At 48.1% G+C, this 20,685-nt stretch overlaps 1 protein-coding gene across 10 annotated transcripts in view; it reads right to left on the minus strand.

Annotated features, from left to right (window-relative positions):
- Positions 1–20,685, minus strand: part of LOC110499739 (glutamate receptor-interacting protein 1-like) — a 718,235-nt gene that overhangs the window by 27,088 nt on the left and 670,462 nt on the right. For 6 of the 10 annotated variants that reach the window (XM_036956623.1, XM_036956624.1, XM_036956618.1 and 3 more), the window contains 2 exons: positions 18,986–19,055; positions 8,752–8,900 (listed from right to left, as the gene is read on the minus strand). In XM_036956623.1, the coding sequence (XP_036812518.1) occupies positions 8,752–8,900; positions 18,986–19,055 (219 nt within the window). The remainder of the gene's footprint in view (positions 1–8,751; positions 8,901–18,985; positions 19,056–20,685) is intronic. The other 4 variants (XM_036956619.1, XM_036956617.1, XM_036956627.1 and 1 more) reach the window with 1 other exon arrangement.

Here is a 20,685-nt window from a genome sequence, read left to right on the forward strand (position 1 = left end):
GGGCCAGGGTTAGGACCAGGGTTAAGACCAGGGTTAAGACCAGGGTTAGGACCAGGGTTAAGACCAGGGTTAGGACCAGGGTTAAGACCAGGGTTAGGGCCAGGGTTAGGACCAGGGTTAGGACCAGGGTTAGGACCAGGGTTAAGACCAGGGTTAGGGCCAGGGTTAGGACCAGGGTTAGGACCAGGGTTAAGACCAGGGTTAGGGCCAGGGTTAGGACCAGGGTTAGGACCAGGGTTTGGACCAGGGTTAGGACCAGGGTTAAGACCATACACCATATAGGGTTAGGACCGTTTAGAAATTACAGCATTTTTTGTACATAATCCCCCCATTTTAAGGGACCAAAAGTATTGGGACAAATTCACTACTAACGGAAGTAGTGAAAAGTGAAGTATTTAGTCTCGTATCCATAGCAACGACAACGTCAAGCTTGTGCCTCAAACTGGTTGGATGCATTTCCTGTTTGTTTTGGATGTGTTTCAGATTATTTTGTGCCCAATATAAATGAATGGTAAATAATGTATTGTGTCATTTTGGAGTCACTTTAATTGTATAAATAAGAATAGAATATGTTTCTAAACACTTCTAAATTCATGTGGATGTTACCATGGTTACGGACAGTCTTGAATGAATCTGGAAATAATGATGAGTGAGAAACTCATTCAACTTCATAGTCATTGTATCATTTCAAATACAACTTGCTGGAGAACAGAGCCTGAACAACAACAAGGGTCCTTTTGGAGCTCACTGTACGACAGCATGGAGATAGATAACAGTGTAGAGCTAGATAACAGGGTAGAGATAGATACGTGTGGAGCTAGATAACAGTGTGGAGCTGGATAATCAGTGTGGAGCTAGATAACAGTGTAGAGCTAGATAACAGTGTAGAGCTAGATAACAGTGTGGAGCTAGATAACAGTGTAGAGCTAGATAACAGTGTGGAGCTAGATAACAGTGTAGAGCTAGATAACAGTGTAGAGCTAGATAACAGTGTAGAGCTAGATAACAGAGTGGAGCTAGATAACAGTGTAGAGCTAGATAACAGTGTGGAGCTAGATAACAGTGTAGAGCTAGATAACAGTGTAGAGCTAGATAACAGTGTAGAGATAGATAACAGTGTAGAGCTAGATAACAGTGTAGAGCTAGATAACAGTGTAGAGCTAGATAACAGTGTAGAGCTAGATAACTAGGTAGAGCTAGATAACAGTGTAGAGCTAGATAACAGTGTAGAGCTAGATAACAGTGTAGAGCTAGATAACAGTGTAGAGCTAGATAACTAGGTAGAGCTAGATAACAGTGTAGAGCTAGATAACAGTGTAGAGCTAGATAACAGTGTAGAGCTAGATAACAGTGTGGAGCTAGATAACAGTGTGGAGCTAGATAACAGTGTAGAGCTAGATAACAGTGTAGAGCTAGATAACAGTGTGGAGATAGATAACAGTGTAGAGCTAGATAACAGAGTGGAGCTAGATAACAGTGTAGAGCTAGATAACAGTGTGGAGCTAGATAACAGTGTAGAGCTAGATAACAGTGTAGAGCTAGATAACAGTGTAGAGCTAGATAACTAGGTAGAGCTAGATAACAGTGTAGAGCTAGATAACAGTGTAGAGCTAGATAACAGTGTAGAGCTAGATAACAGTGTGGAGCTAGATAACAGTGTGGAGCTAGATAACAGTGTAGAGCTAGATAACAGTGTAGAGCTAGATAACAGTGTAGAGCTAGATAACAGTGTGGAGCTAGATAACAGTGTAGAGCTAGATAACAGAGTGGAGCTAGATAACAGTGTAGAGCTAGATAACAGTGTGGAGCTAGATAACAGTGTAGAGCTAGATAACAGTGTAGAGCTAGATAACAGTGTAGAGATAGATAACAGTGTAGAGCTAGATAACAGTGTAGAGCTAGATAACAGTGTAGAGCTAGATAACAGTGTAGAGCTAGATAACTAGGTAGAGCTAGATAACAGTGTAGAGCAAGATAACAGTGTAGAGCTAGATAACAGTGTGGAGATAGATAACAGTGTAGAGCTAGATAACAGTGTAGAGCTAGATAACTAGGTAGAGCTAGATAACAGTGTAGAGCTAGATAACAGTGTAGAGCTAGATAACAGTGTAGAGCTAGATAACAGTGTGGAGCTAGATAACAGTGTGGAGCTAGATAACAGTGTAGAGCTAGATAACAGTGTAGAGCTAGATAACAGTGTGGAGATAGATAACAGTGTAGAGCTAGATAACAGAGTGGAGCTAGATAACAGTGTAGAGCTAGATAACAGTGTGGAGCTAGATAACAGTGTAGAGCTAGATAACAGTGTGGAGATAGATAACAGTGTAGAGCTAGATAACAGTGTAGAGCTAGATAACAGTGTAGAGCTAGATAACAGTGTAGAGATAGATAACAGTGTGGAGCTAGATAACAGTGTAGAGCTAGATAACAGTGTAGAGCTACATAACAGTGTAGAGCTAGATAACTAGGTAGAGCTAGATAACAGTGTAGAGCTAGATAACAGTGTAGAGCTAGATAACAGTGTAGAGCTAGATAACAGTGTAGAGCTAGATAACAGTGTGGAGCTAGATAACAGTGTAGAGCTAGATAACAGTGTAGAGCTAGATAACAGTGTGGAGATAGATAACAGTGTAGAGCTAGATAACAGAGTGGAGCTAGATAACAGTGTAGAGCTAGATAACAGTGTGGAGCTAGATAACAGTGTAGAGCTAGATAACAGTGTGGAGATAGATAACAGTGTAGAGCTAGATAACAGTGTAGAGCTAGATAACAGTGTAGAGCTAGATAACAGCGTGGAGCTAGATAACAGAGTGGAGCTAGATAACAGTGTAGAGCTAGATAACAGTGTAGAGCTAGATAACAGTGTGGAGCTAGATAATAGAGTGGAGCTAGATAACAGAGTGGAGCTAGATAACAGTGTAGAGCTAGATAACAGAGTGGCGCTAGATAACAGCGTGGAGCTAGATAACAGTGTAGAGCTAGATAACAGTGTAGAGCTAGATAACAGTGTGGAGCTAGATAACAGTGTAGAGCTAGATAACAGTGTAGAGCTAGATAACAGTGTAGAGCTAGATACCAGTGTAGAGCTAGATAACAGCATGGAGCTAGATAACAGTGTAGAGCTAGGACAGGGAGGACCTAGAGAGAGTGAGAGGACCAAAAGAGAGAGAGAGGACCTAGAGAGAGAGAGGACCTAGAGAGCGAAAGGAAAGACCCAGAGAGAGAGAGAGGACCTAGAGAGAGAGAGAGAGGACCTAGAGAGAGAGAGGGAGGATCCAGAGAGAGAGAGGGGACCTAGAGAGAGAGAGAGGGGACCTAGAAAGAGAGAGAGGACCTAGAGAGAGAGAGATGACCTAGAGAGAGAGAGAGGACCCTGAGAGAGAGAGGACCTAGAAAGAGAGAGAGGACCTAGAGAGAGAGAGAGGACCTAGAGAGAGAGGACCTAGAAAGAGAGAGAGGACCTAGAGAGAGAGGAATGACCTAGAGAGAGAGGAATGACCTAGAGAGAGAGGACCTAGAGAGAGAGAGAGGACCTAGAGAGAGAGAGAGGACCTAGAGAGAGAGAGGACTTAGATAGAGAGGGAGTGGAGAACTATCTCTCCGTGTTGAGAGGGCATCCCACTTTAGACGGACTGTAGCCCAGCTGTGAGTTCCTCTCCATCAGACCAGGAACGTTAAAAGAGAAGCCCTGCTCATTTGAAACTCAAAGGGTTTCAGTTTCCTCACACATACAGATCAGAACAGAGGGTCTACGCTACAGTTTCCTCACACATACAGATCAGATCAGAGGGTCTACGCTACAGTTTCCTCACACATACAGATCAGATCAGAGGGTCCACGCTACAGTTTCCTCACACATACAGATCAGATCAGAGGGTCTACGCTACAGTTTCCTCACACATACAGATCAGATCAGAGGGTCTGCGCTACAGTTTCCTCACACATACAGATCAGATCAGAGGGTCCACGCTACAGTTTCCTCACACATACAGATCAGATCAGAGCAGCTGCTGAGAGCTGGAGACTCTTTGAGGAAGAGGAACTGGCTGAGCGTCTGAATAAAGTAGAACACATCTACAATCCCTACAATCCATACAGATCAGATCAGAGCAGAGCAGCTGCTGAGAGCTGGAGACTCTTTGAGGAAGAGGAACTGGCTGAGCGTCTGAATAAAGTAGAACACATCTACAATCCCTACAATCCATACAGATCAGATCAGAGCAGAGCAGCTGCTGAGAGCGGGAGACTCTTTGAGGAAGAGGAACCGGCTGAGCGTCTGAATAAAGTAGAACACATCTACAATCCCTACTTGGTTTAACTACTCCATGTTTTCCACTGCTACTTGGAGAGTTGAATATTGGTTAATATAACACAGGAAGATGTTTCCTCTGTTGAAAGCTGACCAGGCCTGTTTCCTCAAAAGCATCTCAGAGTACGAATGCTGAACCAGGATCTGATCTCTTATTCATTATCATTTAGTAGGATTTCATTTTTATGTTTTATTTAACATGTATTTCTCTAGGCAAGTCAGTTTAAGAATAAATCCTGTTTTACAATGACGGCCTACACCGGGTAAGCCTGGAATGATGGGAACCAGAGGAGAACCCCTTAACTCTCCTCCCAGTGACTATGGGTGGTGGGAGGAGCCAGAGGAGAACCCCTTAACTCTCCTCCCAGTGACTAAGGGTGGTGGGAGGAGCCAGGAGGAGAAACCCTTAACTCTCCTCCCAGTGACTATGGGTGGTGGGAGGAGCCAGGAGGAGAACCCCTTAACTCTCCTCCCAGTGACTATGGGTGGTGGGAGGAGCCAGGAGGAGAAACCCTTAACTCTCCTCCCAGTGACTATGGGTGGTGGGAGGAGCCAGAGGAGAACCCCTTAACTCTCCTCCCAATGACTGTGGGTGGTGGGAGGAGCCAGAGGAGAAACCCTTAACTCTCCTCCTGGTGTCTATGGGTGGTGGGAGGAGCCAGGAGGAGAACCCCTTAACTCTCCTCCCAGTGACTATGGGTGGTGGGAGGAGCCAGGAGGAGACGCGTAGCTAAAGTGACAGATACACTCTGCCTGCAACACATTAATATGGGAAGCTCATTGAGGATGTGTGTGTGTGTGTGTGTTGTTTAAACACTCCGACTACATTAGTAATAACAGTGAAGGAACCTGATTATCTCTGTTTCATCACAACTTCAATTAGAAATATTTAGCTCCTCGTTCAAACAAATAACTAACGGAACCAAACAGACACTAGACACATAGAGCGCATCCCAAATTACACCCCCCTTTTCCCCTTTCTAGTGCACTACTTTTGACCAGGGCCTATAGGGCCCCTCTAAAGGGAATAGGGGGCCATTTGAGAGACATGGAAACAGATGAGTCAGTAAACATGGATGTCAGTTTGATTCCCCCCCCCCCCCCCCTCTGTGAGCCGATTGGTTCATCACGTCCCCGGGGGGACGCGTTGGTTGTTAAATGGTCTGATTGAACAAACAAAGCGTTTCATTTGTTCCAATTAAACTAATCTAAGCCTAATATGCGTACAGAGTAGTAGCTCTGTGATGATTGGCTGTGGTGGGGTCTCCTGCTGCATTGCAATAGTTTAAGGGGAACTGAGAAAATTCTTTCAGGAAACGGTGTGGTGGGCAGGACTGTGTTATCTCCAGTGGGCTGGGTTTACACAGGAAGCCCAGTTCTTTCAGGAAACGGTGTGGTGAGAAGGACTGTGTTATCTCCAGTGGGCTGGGTTTACACAGGAAGCCCAGTTCTTTCAGGAAACGGTGTGGTGAGAAGGACTGTGTTATCTCCAGTGGGCTGGGTTTACACAGGAAGCCCAGTTCTTTCAGGAAACGGTGTGGTGAGAAGGACTGTGTTATCTCCAGTGGGCTGGGTTTACACAGGAAGCCCAGTTCTTTCAGGAATCGGTGTGGTGAGAAGGACTGTGTTATCTCCAGTGGGCTGGGTTTACACAGGAAGCCCAGTTCTTTCAGGAAACGGTGTGGTGAGAAGGACTGTGTTATCTCCAGTGGGCTGGGTTTACACAGGAAGCCCAATTCTTTTGGAAGGTCCGTCTTTTGACCAATCCCATCAGATCTTTTCACATCAAATTATTTTTCAGCTCTGATCTGATTGGTCAAAAGACAAAATAGTGAGAAGGAAAAAAAAATAGATTTGGTCTGCCTGTGTAAACACAGACATTTTGTTGTAGTTTTAATTCTACATTTAAAATTCTACTCATTCTTAATTAGTACCAGTCAAGCCCATAGGGGTTTGGCTCTGTCTCCATGTGCTGTTCTGTCAGACTTCATACTGACCTCATCAACTCCATCATTCAGTCAGTGAGACTGGGAGGAATGAATCAACCATGATCTGTTCTGTCAGACTTCATACTGACCTCATCAACTCCATCATTCAGTCAGTGAGACTGGGAGGAATGAATCAACCATGTGCTGTTCTGTCAGACTTCATACTGACCTCATCAACTCCATCATTCAGTCAGTGAGACTGGGAGGAATGAATCAACCATGATCTGTTCTGTCAGACATCATACTGACCTCATCAACTCCATCATCCAGTCAGTGAGACTGGGAGGAATGAATCAACCATGATCTGTTCTGTCAGACTTCATACTGACCTCATCAACTCCATCATCCGGTCAGAGAGACTGGGAGGAATGAATCAACCATGATCTGTTCTGTCAGACTTCATACTGACCTCATCAACTCCATCATCCAGTCAGTGAGACTGGGAGGAATGAATCAACCATGATCTGTTCTGTCAGACATCATACTGACCTCATCAACTCCATCATTCAGTCAGTGAGACTGGGAGGAATGAATCAACCATGATCTGTTCTGTCAGACATCATACTGACCTCATCAACTCCATCATCCAGTCAGTGAGACTGGGAGGAATGAATCAACCATGATCTGTTCTGTCAGACATCATACTGACCTCATCAACTCCATCATTCAGTCAGTGAGACTGGGAGGAATGAATCATTGAATACGACTCGCAATTGAAGCCACATTTTTTTAAAAATTTCTGTCGCTATTTTTTGATAAATGATTAATGTAATTCCATTTCCTGGAAATGTGCGGAACATGTGCATTGATAATGATATCCTAGGGCTGTAGAGATGGGTTGGAGTGAGTGTTAACTCACACGCTTTGTTTTAGGTATGACAGGCCTGGTCAGGTGAATTATATCTAACAAGGACAGTGGTTTTGACTAACAGAGAGGTTGGGTCAGTGGTTTTGACTAACAGAGAGGTTGGCATAGTGGTTTTGACTAACAGAGAGGTTGGGTCAGTGGTTTTGACTAACAGAGAGGTTGGGTCAGTAGTTTTGACTAACAGAGAGGTTGGGTCAGTGGTTTTGACTAACAGAGAGGTTGGGTCAGTGGTTTTGACTAACAGAGAGGTTGGGTCAGTAGTTTTGACTAACAGAGAGGTTGGTACAGTGGTTTTGACTAACAGAGGGGTTGGTACAGTGGTTTTGACTAACAGAGAGGTTGGGTCAGTGGTTTTGATTAACAGAGAGGTTGGGTCAGTAGTTTTGACTAACAGAGAGGTTGGGTCAGTGGTTTTGACTAACAGAGAGGTTGGTTCAGTGGTTTTGACTAACAGAGAGGTTGGGTCAGTGGTTTTGACTAACAGAGAGGTTGGTACAGTGGTTTTGACTAACAGAGAGGTTGGTACAGTGGTTTTGACTAACAGAGAGGTTGGTATAGTGGTTTTGACTAGCAGAGAGGTTGGGTGAGTGGTTTTGACTAACAGAGAGGTTGGCATAGTGGTTTTGACTAACAGAGAGGTTGGGTCAGTGGTTTTGACTAACAGAGAGGTTGGGTCAGTAGTTTTGACTAACAGAGAGGTTGGGTCAGTGGTTTTGACTAACAGAGAGGTTGGGTCAGTGGTTTTGACTAACAGAGAGGTTGGGTCAGTAGTTTTGACTAACAGAGAGGTTGGGTCAGTGGTTTTGACTAACAGAGAGGTTGGGTCAGTAGTTTTGACTAACAGAGAGGTTGGGTCAGTGGTTTTGACTAACAGAGAGGTTGGGTCAGTGGTTTTGACTAACAGAGAGGTTGGGTCAGTAGTTTTGACTAACAGAGAGGTTGGGTCAGTGGTTTTGACTAACAGAGGGGTTGGTACAGTGGTTTTGACTAACAGAGAGGTTGGGTCAGTGGTTTTGATTAACAGAGAGGTTGGGTCAGTAGTTTTGACTAACAGAGAGGTTGGGTCAGTGGTTTTGACTAACAGAGAGGTTGGTTCAGTGGTTTTGACTAACAGAGAGGTTGGGTCAGTGGTTTTGACTAACAGAGAGGTTGGTACAGTGGTTTTGACTAACAGAGAGGTTGGTACAGTGGTTTTGACTAACAGAGAGGTTGGTATAGTGGTTTTGACTAGCAGAGAGGTTGGGTGAGTGGTTTTGACTAACAGAGAGGTTGGTACAGTGGTTTTGACTAACAGAGAGGTTGGTACAGTGGTTTTGACTAACAGAGAGGTTGGTACAGTGGTTTTGACTAACAGAGAGGTTGGTATAGTGGTTTTGACTAACAGAGAGGTTGGTACAGTGGTTTTAACTAACAGAGAGGTTGGTTCAGTGGTTTTAACTAACAGAGAGGTTGGGTCAGTGGTTTTGACTAACAGAGAGGTTGGGTCAGTGGTTTTGACTAACAGTGTGTGTGTGTGTGTGTTTCCAGTGTGTGTGTGTGTGTGTGTCCAGTGTGTGTGTGTGTGTGTGCGTCCAGTGTGTACGCACTACCTGAGTTGTCCTCGTCCTTGCGGATCTTGAGCTTGACCAGTTCTTCACACTGCTGGAGAATCTGAACAGCGTCTTCCATGGAACAGTTGTCCAGACGGATGTTATCGATGGCCAGCAGCTTGTCCCCCAGCTCCAGAGTCCCAGTCCTGGGGAGAGGAACACACAGACCAGGGTTTAGAGGTGACCAGCAGCTTGTCCCCCAGCTCCAGAGTCCCAGTCCTGGGGAGAGGAACACACAGACCAGGGTTTAGAGGTGACCAGCAGCTTGTCCCCCAGCTCCAGAGTCCCAGTCCTGGGGAGAGGAACACACAGACCAGGGTTTAGAGGTGACCAGTCTTGTCCCACAGCTCCAGAGTCCCAGTCCTGGGGAGAGGAACACACAGACCAGGGTTTAGAGGTGACCAGTCTTGTCCCACAGCTCCAGAGTCCCAGTCCTGGGGAGAGGAACACACAGACCAGGGTTTAGAGGTGACCAGCAGCTTGTCCCCCAGCTCCAGAGTCCCAGTCCTGGGGAGAGGAACACACAGACCAGGGTTTAGAGGTGACCAGTCTTGTCCCCCAGCTCCAGAGTCCCAGTCCTGGGGAGAGGAACACACAGACCAGGGTTTAGAGGTGACCAGGACTGTCTTCAGTTCTATATTCTACAGTGTGCTCTATGTGTAAATGTGGTCAGTTGATAAGACTGGTTACAACATCAGTTCAGTGCTGCTCACATGCTGTTCTGTCACAACATAAACACTGATCTGATCTGAATCTCGTGTGGAAACATCCATTAACCATCACGCGCCCACATACTGTACACAGTCATAGTTCTCACCAACACACAGACAGAATCCTAATCCAGACCCCCCCCCCCCCCCCCCCCCCCACCACCATAGACAGATACGCAGATGTAATGCATGTTTAACTCTGTCAGAGAGTCAAACAGAGTGCTGTTAACAGGAGGCCTGACAGAGACAAGGTGCTGAAATGAGACTCACAGAGACCTGTTAACAGGAGTCCTGACAGAGACAAGCTGATGAAATGAGACTCACAGAGACCTGTTAACTGGAGTCCTGACAGAGACAAGCTGATGAAATGAGACTCACAGAGACCTGTTAACTGGAGTCCTGACAGAGACAAGCTGATGAAATGAGACTCACAGAGACCTGTTAACAGGAGTCCTGACAGAGACAAGCTGCTGAAATGAGACTCACAGAGACCTGTTAACTGGAGTCCTGACAGAGACAAGCTGCTGAAATGAGACTCACAGAGACCTGTTAACTGGAGTCCTGACAGAGACAAGCTGCTGAAATGAGACTCACAGAGACCTGTTAACTGGAGTCCTGACAGAGACAAGCTGATGAAATGAGACTCACAGAGACCTGTTAACTGGAGTCCTGACAGAGACAAGCTGATGAAATGAGACTCACAGAGACCTGTTAACTGGAGTCCTGACAGAGACAAGCTGCTGAAATGAGACTCACAGAGACCTGTTAACTGGAGTCCTGACAGAGACAAGCTGATGAAATGAGACTCACAGAGACCTGTTAACTGGAGTCCTGACAGAGACAAGCTGATGAAATGAGACTCACAGAGACCTGTTAACTGGAGTCCTGACAGAGACAAGCTGATGAAATGAGACTCACAGAGACCTGTTAACTGGAGTCCTGACAGAGACAAGCTGATGAAATGAGACTCACAGAGACCTGTTAACTGGAGTCCTGACAGAGACAAGCTGCTGAAATGAGACTCACAGAGACCTGTTAACAGGGAACATAGTGCACTACACAGGGAATAGGGTGCCATTTGGAATGCACGACAAGCAGTCATCAGTTTGCTCCCATCCCTCCCTTCACCATGACAACACAGAGGCAGAATACACAATACTGTTCAGTTGTCCTCATTCCTCATTCTGGAACAACATTTTATATTCCAATGTAATCCAGAGAAAAAAACAAATTATTAAAATGACCAATAATCTCTGTTGTTTTTTTTATATATATATTTTTTTTACTAATGTCCAAAATGACTAAATCCTAAAAGGTATAAGGGACAACACCTGCCCAATTTACCTGAAAGCCAGGTCATCGTTACGGTAAATACCCTAGTACAAGAGCATAGGAACAGGTTTATTAACGTACCTCCTCTAATAGAGCAGCAGAATATAAACTAGAATCACATCATAACTCCCCAGTGCCTTTCCCTCTGTCTCCTTGACAGGGGTAACTAATACCTAGATATAACAGGACTGGGTGCCTTTCCCTCTGTCTCCTTGACACGGGTAACTAATACCTAGATATAACAGGACTGGGTGCCTCTCCTCTGACTCCTTGACAGGGGTAACTAATACCTAGATAGAACAGGACTGGGTGCCTCTCCTCTGACTCCTTGACAGGGGTAACTAATACCTAGATATAACAGGACTGGGTGCCTCTCCTCTGACTCCTTGACAGGGGTAACTAATACCTAGATAGAACAGGACTGGGTGCCTCTCCTCTGACTCCTTGACAGGGGTAACTAATACCTAGATAGAACAGGACTGGGTGCCTCTCCTCTGACTCCTTGACAGGGGTAACTAATACCTAGATAGAACAGGACTGGGTGCCTCTCCTCTGACTCCTTGACAGGGGTAACTAATACCTAGATATAACAGGACTGGGTGCCTTTCCCTCTGTCTCCTTGTCAGGGGTAACTAATACCTAGATAGAACAGGACTGGGTGCCTCTCCTCTGTCTCCTTGACAGGGGTAACTAATACCTAGATATAACAGGACTGGGTGCCTTTCCCTCTGTCTCCTTGACAGGGGTAACTAATACCTAGATATAACAGGACTGGGTGCCTCTCCTCTGTCTCCTTGACAGGGGTAACTAATACCTAGATATAACAGGACTGGGTGCCTCTCCTCTGACTCCTTGACAGGGGTAACTAATACCTAGATATAACAGGACTGGGTGCCTCTCCTCTCTCTCCTTGACAGGGGTAACTAATACCTAGATATAACAGGACAGGGTGCCTCTCCTCTGACTCCTTGTCAGGGGTAACTAATACCTAGATAGAACAGGACTGGGTGCCTTCCCTCTGTCTCCTTGACAGGGGTAACTAATACCTAGATAGAACAGGACTGGGTGCCTCTCCTCTGACTCCTTGACAGGGGTAACTAATACCTAGATATAACAGGACTGGGTGCCTCTCCTCTGACTCCTTGACAGGGGTAACTAATACCTAGATATAACAGGACAGGGTGCCTCTCCTCTGTCTCCTTGACATGGGTAACTAATACCTAGATATAACAGGACAGGGATCCTCTCCTCTGTCTCCTTGACAGGGGTAACTAATACCTAGATATAACAGAACAGGGATCCTCTCCTCTGTCTCCTTGACAGGGGTAACTAATACCTAGATAGAACAGGACTGGGTGCCTCTCCTCTGTCTCCTTGACAGGGGTAACTAATACCTAGATATAACAGGACTGGGTGCCTCTCCTCTGACTCCTTGACAGGGGTAACTAATACCTAGCTATAACAGGACAGGGTGCCTCTCCTCTGTTTCCTTGACAGGGGTAACTAATACCTAGATAGAACAGGACTGGGTGCCTTCCCTCCGCTCCTTGACAGGGGTAACTAATACCTAGATATAACAGGACTGGGTGCCTCTCCTCTGACTCCTTGACAGAGGTAACTAATACCTAGATATAACAGGACTGGGTGCCTGTCCTCTGACTCCTTGACAGGGGTAACTAATACCTATATATAACAGGACAGGGTGCCTCTCCTCTGTCTCCTTGACAGGGGTAACTAATACCTAGATATAACAGGACTGGGTGCCTCTCCTCTGACTCCTTGACAGGGGTAACTAATACCTAGATATAACAGGACTGGGTGCCTTTCCTCTGACTCCTTGACAGGGGTAACTAATACCTAGATATAACAGGACTGGGTGCCTCTCCTCTCTCTCCTTGACAGGGGTAACTAATACCTAGATAGCTCTGTCTCCTTGACAGGGGTAACTAATACCTAGATAGAACAGGACTGGGTGCCTCTCCTCTGACTCCTTGACAGGGGTAACTAATACCTAGATATAACAGGACTGGTTGCCTCTCCTCTGTCTCCTTGACAGGGGTAACTAATACCTAGATAGAACAGGACTGGGTGCCTCTCCTCTGTCTCCTTGACATGGGTAACTAATACCTATATATAACAGGACTGGGTGCCTCTCCTCTGTCTCCTTGACAGGGGTAACTAATACTTAGATATAACAGGACTGGGTGCCTCTCCTCTGACTCCTTGACAGGGGTAACTAATACCTAGATATAACAGGACTGGGTGCCTTTCCTCTGACTCCTTGACAGGGGTAACTAATACCTAGATATAACAGGACTGGGTGCCTCTCCTCTGTCTCCTTGACAGGGGTAACTAATACCTAGATAGCTCTGTCTCCTTGACAGGGGTAACTAATACCTAGATAGAACAGGACTGGGTGCCTCTCCTCTGACTCCTTGACAGGGGTAACTAATACCTAGATATAACAGGACTGGTTGCCTCTCCTCTCTCTCCTTGACAGGGGTAACTAATACCTAGATAGAACAGGACTGGGTGCCTCTCCTCTGTCTCCTTGACATGGGTAACTAATACCTAGATATAACAGGACAGGGATCCTCTCCTCTGACTCCTTGACAGGGGTAACTAATACCTAAATAGCTCTGCCTCCTTGACAGGGGTAACTAATACCTAGATAGAACAGGACAGGTTGCTTTGGGGAGAGAATCATAATCACTGATTAGAGCATAACCCAATTTCTCTCATCTTCCTCTCAGCATAATTACCAGATCTGTATCCCAAATGGAACCCTATTCTCTATATAGTGTACTAGTTTTGACCAGGGCCCGTAGGGAATAGGTGCCAATTGGGCCCCAGCCAAGGTAAACATATGTGTTGGTTGCGTAAGGCCTGGCAAAACGAGGGCAGAGACAGAATGTGGGTTAATTAGTTAGAGCCCTGGTGGTAAACAGAATGCAGCGTCGCCTTGGTAACGGGTCTGGATGTAAACACGGAGAACACCCAGCCCAGTTACTGCAGAAGGAGGAGGGGTTTAAAACTACATCTCTGTCTGTAGGTTGTGTGTGTGTGTGTGTGTGTGTATTTGTGTGTGTGTGTGTATTTGTGTGTGTGTGTGTATTTGTGTGTGTGTGTGTGTGTGTGTGTGTGTGTGTGTGTGTGTGTGTGTGTGTGTGTGTGTGTGTGTGTGTGTATTTGTGTGTGTGTGTGTGTGTGTGTGTGTGTGTATGTATTTGTGTGCTCCACACAACTTGTAGCTAGCTACTGCTACCCCTCTACCCCTCTATCCCTCTACCCCTCTACCCCTCTATCCCTCTACCCCTCTATCCCTCTACCCCTCTACCCCTCTACCCCTCTATCCCTCTATCCCTCTACCCCACTATCCCTCTATCCCTCTACCCCTCTACCCCTCCCCCCAGCTGGGAATTCCCTCTCTCTGTGTAAAGTCGTGAACAGCCGTTTCCACTTTGGGGGATTTAATTGAAGAACCTTGTCCGCTGCCTCCCACAACGAGATGACAACATCCGTTAGTTAGCTAGCGACTCGTCAAGCTGGCCCACTTCAGTTGAGAGGTTCAATCACAGTTTATACGTGTCCTAACGTGTCCTAACGATGGTATGTGTGACGTCTCATGGTGTTTTTATTATGTGGGGTAATGGCCCCCTGGGGGTCGTACCACAGAGCAGGGAGCCTGGCCACTGACCATCGGAGCAGGGTGCCTGGCCACTGACCATCAGAACACAGAGCAGGGAGCCTGGCCACTGAACATCGCAACACGGAGCCTGGCCACTGACCATCAGAACACGGAGCCTGGCCACTGACCATCAGAACACGGAGCCTGGCCACTGACCATCGCAACACGGAGCCTGGCCACTGAACATCGTACCACAGAGCAGGAACCACTGAACATCAGAACACGGAGCCTGGCCACTGACCATCAGAACACGGAGCAGGGAGCCTGGCCACTGACCATCAGAGCAGGGAGCCTGGCCACTGACAATCAGAACACGGAGCCTGGCCACTGAACATCGGAGCAGGGTGCCTGGCCACTGACCATCAGAGCAGGGAGCCTGGCCACTGACCATCAGAGCAGGGAGCCTGGCCACTGACCATCAGAACACGGAGCCTGGCCACTGAACATCGGAGCAGGGTGCCTGGCCACTGACCATCGGAACACAGAGCAGGGAGCCTGGCCACTGACCATCGGAACACGGAGCCTGGCCACTGACCATCAGAGCAGGGAGCCTGGCCACTGACCATCAGAGCAGGGAGCCTGGCCACTGACCATCAGAGCAGGGAGCCTGGCCACTGACCATCAGAACACGGAGCCTGGCCACTGAACATCGGAGCAGGGTGCCTGGCCACTGACCATCGGAACACGGAGCAGGGAGCCTGGCCACTGAACATCAGAACACGGAGCAGGGAGCCTGGCCACTGAACATCGGAACACGGAGCCTGGACACTGACCATCGGAGCAGGGAGCCTGGCAACTGAACATCGGAACACGGAGCCTGGCCACTGACCATCGGAACACGGAGCCTGGCCACTGACCATCAGAGCAGGGAGCCTGGCCACTGACCATCAGAACACGGAGCCGGGCCACTGAACATCGGAGCAGGGTGCCTGGCCACTGACCATCGGAACACGGAGCAGGGAGCCTGGCCACTGACCATCGGAACACGGAGCAGGGAGCCTGGCCACTGACCATCAGAGCAGGGAGCCTGGCCACTGACCATCAGAGCAGGGAGCCTGGCCACTGACCATCAGAGCAGGGAGCCTGGCCACTGACCATCAGAACACGGAGCCTGGCCACTGAACATCGGAGCAGGGTGCCTGGCCACTGACCATCGGAACACGGAGCAGGGAGCCTGGCCACTGAACATCAGAACACGGAGCAGGGAGCCTGGCCACTGAACATCGGAACACGGAGCCTGGACACTGACCATCGGAGCAGGGAGCCTGGCAACTGAACATCGGAACACGGAGCCTGGCCACTGACCATCGGAACACGGAGCCTGGCCACTGACCATCAGAACACGGAGCCTGGCCACTGAACATCGGAACACGGAGCCTGGCCACTGAACATCGGAACACGGCGCCTGGCCACTGAACATCGCAACACTGAGCAGGGAGCCTGGCCACTGAACATCGGAACACGGAGCCTGGCCACTGAACATTGGAACACGGAGCAGGTAGCCTGGCCACTGAACATCGGAACACGGAGCAGGGAGCCTGGCCACTGAACATCGGAACACGGAACCTGGCCACTGAACATCGGAACACGGAGCCTGGCCACTGAACATCGGAACACGGAACCTGGCCACTGACCATCGGAACACGGAGCCTGGCCACTGAACATCGGAGCAGGGAGCCTGGCCACTGAACATCGGAGCAGGGAGCCTGGCCACTGAACATCGGAGCAGGGAGCCTGGTCACTGAACATCGGAACACGGAGCCTGGCCACTGAACATCGGAACACGGAGCAGGGAGCCTGGCCACTGAACATCGGAACACGGAGCAGGGAGCCTGGCCACTGAACATCGGAACACGGAGCCTGGCCACTGAACATCAGAACACGGAGCCTGGCCACTGACCATCGTAACACAGAGCAGGGAGCCTGGACACTGAACATCGGAACACGGAGCAGGGAGCCTGGACACTGACCATCGGAACACGGAGCAGGGAGCCTGGACACTGAACTTCGGAACACGGAGCCTGGCCACTGACCATCAGAACACGGAGCCTGGCCACTGACCATCGGAACACGGAGCCTGGCCACTGAACATCGGAACACGGAGCAGGGAGCCTGGGCACTGACCATCAGAGCAGGGAGCCTGGGCACTGACCATCGGAGCAGGGAGCCTGGCAACTGAACATCGGAGCAGGGACCCTGGCCACTGACCATCGGAGCAAGGAGCCTGGCAACTGAACATCGGAACACGGAGCAGGGAGCCTGGCCACTGAACATCGGAACACGGAGCCTGGCCACTGAACATCGGAACACAGAGCCTGGCAACTGAACATCGGAACACGGAGCCTGGCCACTGAACATCGGAGCAGGGAGCCTGGCCACTGAACATCGGAGCAGGGAGCCTGGCCACTGAACATCGGAGCAGGGAGCCTGGCCAATGAACATCGGAGCAGGGAGCCTGGCCACTGAACATCGGAGCAGGGAGCCTGGCCACTGAACATCGGAGCAGGGAGCCTGGCAACTGACCATCGGAGCAGGGAGCCTGGCAACTGAACATCGGAACACGGAGCCTGGCCACTGACCATCGAAACACGGAGCCTGGCAACTGAACATTGGAACACGGAGCCTGGCCACTGAGCATCGGAACACGGAGCCTGGCCACTGAACATCGGAACACAGAGCAGGGAGCCTGGACACTGAACATCGGAACACGGAGCCTGGCCACTGACCATCAGAACACGGAGCCTGGCCATTGACCATCGGAACACGGAGCCTGGCCACTGAACATCAGAACACGGAGCAGGGAGCATGGCCACTGACCATCGGAACACGGATCAGGGAGCCTGGCCACTGAACATCGGAACACGGAGCCTGGCCACTGACCATCGCAACACGGAGCCTGGCCACTGAACATCAGAACACGGAGCCTGGCCACTGAACATCGGAACACGGAGCAGGGAGCCTGGCCACTGACCATCGGAACACGGAGCCTGGCCACTGAACATCAGAACACAGAGCCTGGCCACTGACCATCGGAACACAGAGCCTGGCAACTGAACATCAGAACACAGAGCCTGGCCACTGAACATCGGAACACGGCGCCTGGCCACTGAACATCGCAACACTGAGCAGGGAGCCTGGCCACTGAACATCGGAACACGGAGCCTGGCCACTGAACATTGGAACATGGAGCAGGTAGCCTGGCCACTGAACATCGGAACACGGAGCCTGGCCACTGAACATTGGAACACGGAGCCTGGCCACTGAACATCGGAACACGGAGCCTGGCCACTGAACATTGGAACACGGAGCAGGTAGCCTGGCCACTGAACATCAGAACACGGAGCAGGGAGCCTGGCCACTGAACATCGGAACACGGAGCAGGGAGCCTGGCCACTGAACATCGGAACACGGAGCAGGGAGCCTGGCCACTGAACATCGGAACACGGAGCCTGGCCACTGAACATCGGAACACGGAGCAGGGAGCCTGGCCACTGAACATCGGAACACGGAGCCTGGCCACTGAACATCGGAACACGGAGCAGGGAGCCTGGCCACTGAACATCGGAACACAGAGCCTGGCCACTGAACATCGGAACACGGAGCCTGGCCACTGAACAATATATTATCTGTATTGATCTAGAGAATTGGAATTATGCAGATGAGCTCATGCAGGGTCCCATCCCCCTTCCAGCCCAGAGCTGAGTGACCACAGAGCCCGGTCATAAACCACTGATTAATATCCACTGCATCAAACACAATATACTATACTGCAGAAATACATATATTTATATGTGGCTCAGCCATAGTGTAGTTTAGTGGAGTGGTGTGCAGAGCAACATTCACAGTGTAGTTTAGTGGAGTGGTGTGCAGAGCAACATTCATAGTGTAGTTTAGTGGAGTGGTGTGCAGAGCAACATTCATAGTGTAGTTTAGTGGAGTGGTGTGCAGAGCAACATTCATAGTGTAGTTTAGTGGAGTGGTGTGCAGAGCAACACTGAGACAATAGTGTTGTTGTATTTTTCAGATAATTTACCTGTGAGCAGTTTGATTGGTTGATTGATGTATTTACCTGTGAGCAGTTTGATTGGTTGATTGATGTATTTACCTGTGAGCAGTTTGATTGGTTGATTGATGTATTTACCTGTGAGCAGTTTGATTGGTTGATTGGTGTATTTACCTGTGAGCAGTTTGATTGGTTGATTGGTGTATTTACCTGTGAGCAGTTTGATTGGTTGATTGGTGTATTTACCTGTGAGCAGTTTGATTGGTTGATTGGTGTATTTACCTGTGAGCAGTTTGATTGGTTGATTGGTGTATTTACCTGTGAGCAGTTTGATTGGTTGATTGGTGTATTTACCTGTGAGCAGTTTGATTGGTTGATTGGTGTATTTACCTGTGAGCAGTTTGATTGGTTGATTGGTGTATTTACCTGTGAGCAGTTTGATTGGTTGATTGGTGTATTTACCTGTGAGCAGTTTGATTGGTTGATTGGTGTATTTACCTATGAGCCACGCTGCCCTTCTTGATGTCAGAGATGATGAGAGCGTCCCCAGGTTTCCTACTGGATGGAGCTAGGAGCAGAGGAAGAAAGGATGGACGTATGAGAGAGAGAGAGCAACAAAACCACAGGCTTAAACCATTAACAAAACCACAGGCTTATACCATTAACAAAACCACAGGCTTATACCATTAACAAAACCACAGGCTTATACCATTAACAAAACCACAGGCTTATACCATTAACAAAACCACAGGCTTATACCATTAACAAAACCACAGGCTTATACCATTAACAAAACCACAGGCTTAAATCATTAACAAAACCACAGGCTTAAATCATTAACAAAACCACAGGCTTATACCATTAACAAAACCCCAGGCTTAAATCATTAACAAAACCACAGGCTTATACCATTAACAAAACCACAGGCTTATACCATTAACAAAACCACAGGCTTATACCATTAACAAAACCACAGGCTTATACCATTATCAAAACCACAGGCTTATACCATTATCAAAACCACAGGCTTAAATCATTAACAAAACCACAGGCTTATACCATTAACAAAACCACAGGCTTATACCATTAACAAAACCACAGGCTTATACCATTAACAAAACCACAGGCTTATACCATTAACAAAACCACAGGCTTATACCATTAACAAAACCACAGGCTTATACCATTAACAAAACCACAGGCTTATACCATTAACAAAACCACAGGCTTATACCATTAACAAAACCACAGGCTTAAATCATTAACAAAACCACAGGCTTAAATCATTAACAAAACCACAGGCTTATACCATTAACAAAACCACAGGCTTAAATCATTAACAAAACCACAGGCTTATACCATTAACAAAACCACAGGCTTATACCATTAACAAAACCACAGGCTTATACCATTAACAAAACCACAGGCTTATACCATTATCAAAACCACAGGCTTATACCATTATCAAAACCACAGGCTTAAATCATTAACAAAACCACAGGCTTATACCATTAACAAAACCAACTTGTGAAAATGGCGTCTCATTCATTTCTTTGGTTGCATTTACACAGGCAACCCAATTCTGATATTTTTTTTCAGATCAGCTCTGAAATAGAGATCTGATGTGATTGGTCAAAAGAGCAATTAGTGGGAAAAAAATCTCAGAATTTGTCTGCCTGTGTAAATGCAGCCTTTAAAGTTGATGAAAAGTGTATCAGCCCAAAGTATGGTTGGGCTGAGTGCCTTACAGGAAGGGAGGAAGGGTATCTGTTTTGAGTAAACAACTTCCCTCCCCTCTTCTCCAACCCATAATATTCCCTTTAGTCCTACTCCTCTCCTTCCCTCCCTTATACTCCCCTCCCTCCCATCTCTTCCCCTCTGCTCTCCTTCCCCTCTCTTTCCCTCTGCTCTCCTTCCCATCTCTTCCCCTCTGCTCTCCTTCCCCTCTGCTCTCCTTCCCCTCTGCTCTCCTTCCCCTCTCTTTCCCTCTGCTCTCCTTCCCCTCTCTTTCCCTCTGCTCTCCTTCCCCTCTCTTTCCCTCCCCTCTTCTCCTTTCCCTCCCCTCTTCTCCTTTCCTCTCCTCTCTTCCCACGTACTCCACTCCCCATTATATTCCCTCCCTTCTGCTCTCTTTCCCCTCTCCTCTCCTCTTTCCCTCCCCTCTCCTCCCCTCCTTCTCCTCCCCTCCCTTCTCCTTC

The sequence above is a fragment of the Oncorhynchus mykiss genome, chromosome 21, assembly GCF_013265735.2.
Source record: "Oncorhynchus mykiss isolate Arlee chromosome 21, USDA_OmykA_1.1, whole genome shotgun sequence".
Taxonomy (NCBI): Eukaryota; Metazoa; Chordata; class Actinopteri; order Salmoniformes; family Salmonidae; genus Oncorhynchus; species Oncorhynchus mykiss.